A 1654-nucleotide genomic window follows, 5' to 3' on the forward strand; every position below is an offset into this window, starting at 1 on the left:
TGATATTACTAAACGGTTGAAATGGGTTTTTTTATTACTTAATTACAAGTATACTTACCAATTCATATTAGAAAGGTTTTAATATTTTTTTTAGGTAGTTTTGGAAAGTTCCAAAATTATTATTCAAAATTGTATTAGTGTAATTTATTTATTTATAAATAAATATATTACTAAACTTGCAACATAAACATTTTTAGTGCTGTGTCAATGGAACCGCACATTGAACCTCTTTCTCATTAACACAGTGACCTCTAACGGAGTCGAAGGCGAATCCTTGATCGCAGGTTAAGAAACGGGGACGTCCATGCTCGCAGGAGTAGAAGGCGTAGCAATTACCTTTGTACCTGGGGATGAAAAGAGAGACAAATGTAACGTTTCGTAGGTATGACAGAATAAGAAAAAGATGCCAATAGATTGACGACTTTTTACGACGATGGCTACACTGATTTAGTCGTATAACCGCGGAGCCAATATTGGTTTTAGGATTTAAAGGATGTTAAATTAATAGTCCTTGAAGATGAAATTTTTCTGTATATTTTGACTGTAGCGAATGCTTAATGCATTTAATTTTGCTTAATGCATTTAAAAAAAAAATTGATGAATTTTAAACAATACTGATATTATTTTATAAACTTACGCGTAATTCACAACATCCATTGGGTTACCATCGTCGTCAATAGGTGCGGGCGGGCATTGAAAACCAAGGTACTCTGAAATTTAAATTACAAATAAAATAGAAAAAATGCAACTCTGGATTATTTGTCGGTGACAATACTCGGAACTTTCACTTGCTGTTGTTAATGTTCTGGAAACAATGTTCAAATGGAAAGTTTAATAAGCAACAAGCAAATAGAGAAATTCATTATGTCTGTTGAATCGTTCCGATGTGTTCTGTTGACTCGCTCAGCTCAGGCTGAGAGAGCGATATCCCCGGTTTGGCGAAAAAAAATAGCTGGTTTGTGTCCATTCGGATCTAAGGAATTTTTCTTTATTTGTATCAATAATAACTTTTAATTACTTACGTTCAGCATTGCAAGAAGGAACGAGATCAGGCCAGTCACAACGAACGTTGTCAGAGTTAAAAGCTAGACCGGGTGGGCATTGCATCTCGATCGCCTTGCCTTCCACGCACATACGGTATGAGCCACAGTGCATGGCGTCAGCATTGGGTGATTGGAAGAAGCCGTATTGGTGCGGGCAATCGGCGGTGGGTTGGGCTGGCTCTGAAAACGTATATTAAGTGTATGCTTTTGTAGTCGCTAAAGGCACGAACGAAATAAATTTTGAACGAGTAGATCTAATAATCCATAACGGACTGCAAAAAAAAACTTTTCAAACTAGAGATTTAACATAACCGCCATGTTTGTTCGATTTGCAACCGGTATAAAATGCAGAGAGATTCTGTTTTTCACATGCTAGAGTCGTTTCCTGTGACAGGTACAGTGTGTAGGCCATTGCAGGCAGTTTTGGTGCCGAAAGGAGTAGTTTACATATATTTTGAAGACACCACCACCAGTTATTATACGCAATGTACGAGAGAGGTATATATCGTGGATTTTATTCTTAATCATTTAGGATACATACGAGGAGCACCACGACCCTGGCAAGGTGCGTCCATGGGATAAGCGCAAGGGTAGGCAGGCCACTCAGCTTG

At 37.9% G+C, this 1654-nt stretch overlaps 1 protein-coding gene across 1 annotated transcript in view; it reads right to left on the bottom strand.

Annotated features, from left to right (window-relative positions):
• Positions 1–193: 193 nt before the first annotated feature.
• Positions 194–1654, bottom strand: part of LOC113233318 (protein obstructor-E-like) — a 1909-nt gene continuing 448 nt past the window's right edge. The window contains exons 2-5 of the mRNA XM_026468408.1: positions 1585–1650; positions 1023–1223; positions 638–710; positions 194–344 (exon numbers count right to left, since the gene is read on the bottom strand). Coding sequence (XP_026324193.1) covers positions 194–344; positions 638–710; positions 1023–1223; positions 1585–1650 — 491 coding nt within the window. The remainder of the gene's footprint in view (positions 345–637; positions 711–1022; positions 1224–1584; positions 1651–1654) is intronic.

This window comes from Hyposmocoma kahamanoa, unplaced genomic scaffold (genome assembly GCF_003589595.1).
Source record: "Hyposmocoma kahamanoa isolate Upper Pololo Valley unplaced genomic scaffold, ASM358959v1 78, whole genome shotgun sequence".
In the NCBI taxonomy this organism is placed as follows: Eukaryota; Metazoa; Arthropoda; class Insecta; order Lepidoptera; family Cosmopterigidae; genus Hyposmocoma; species Hyposmocoma kahamanoa.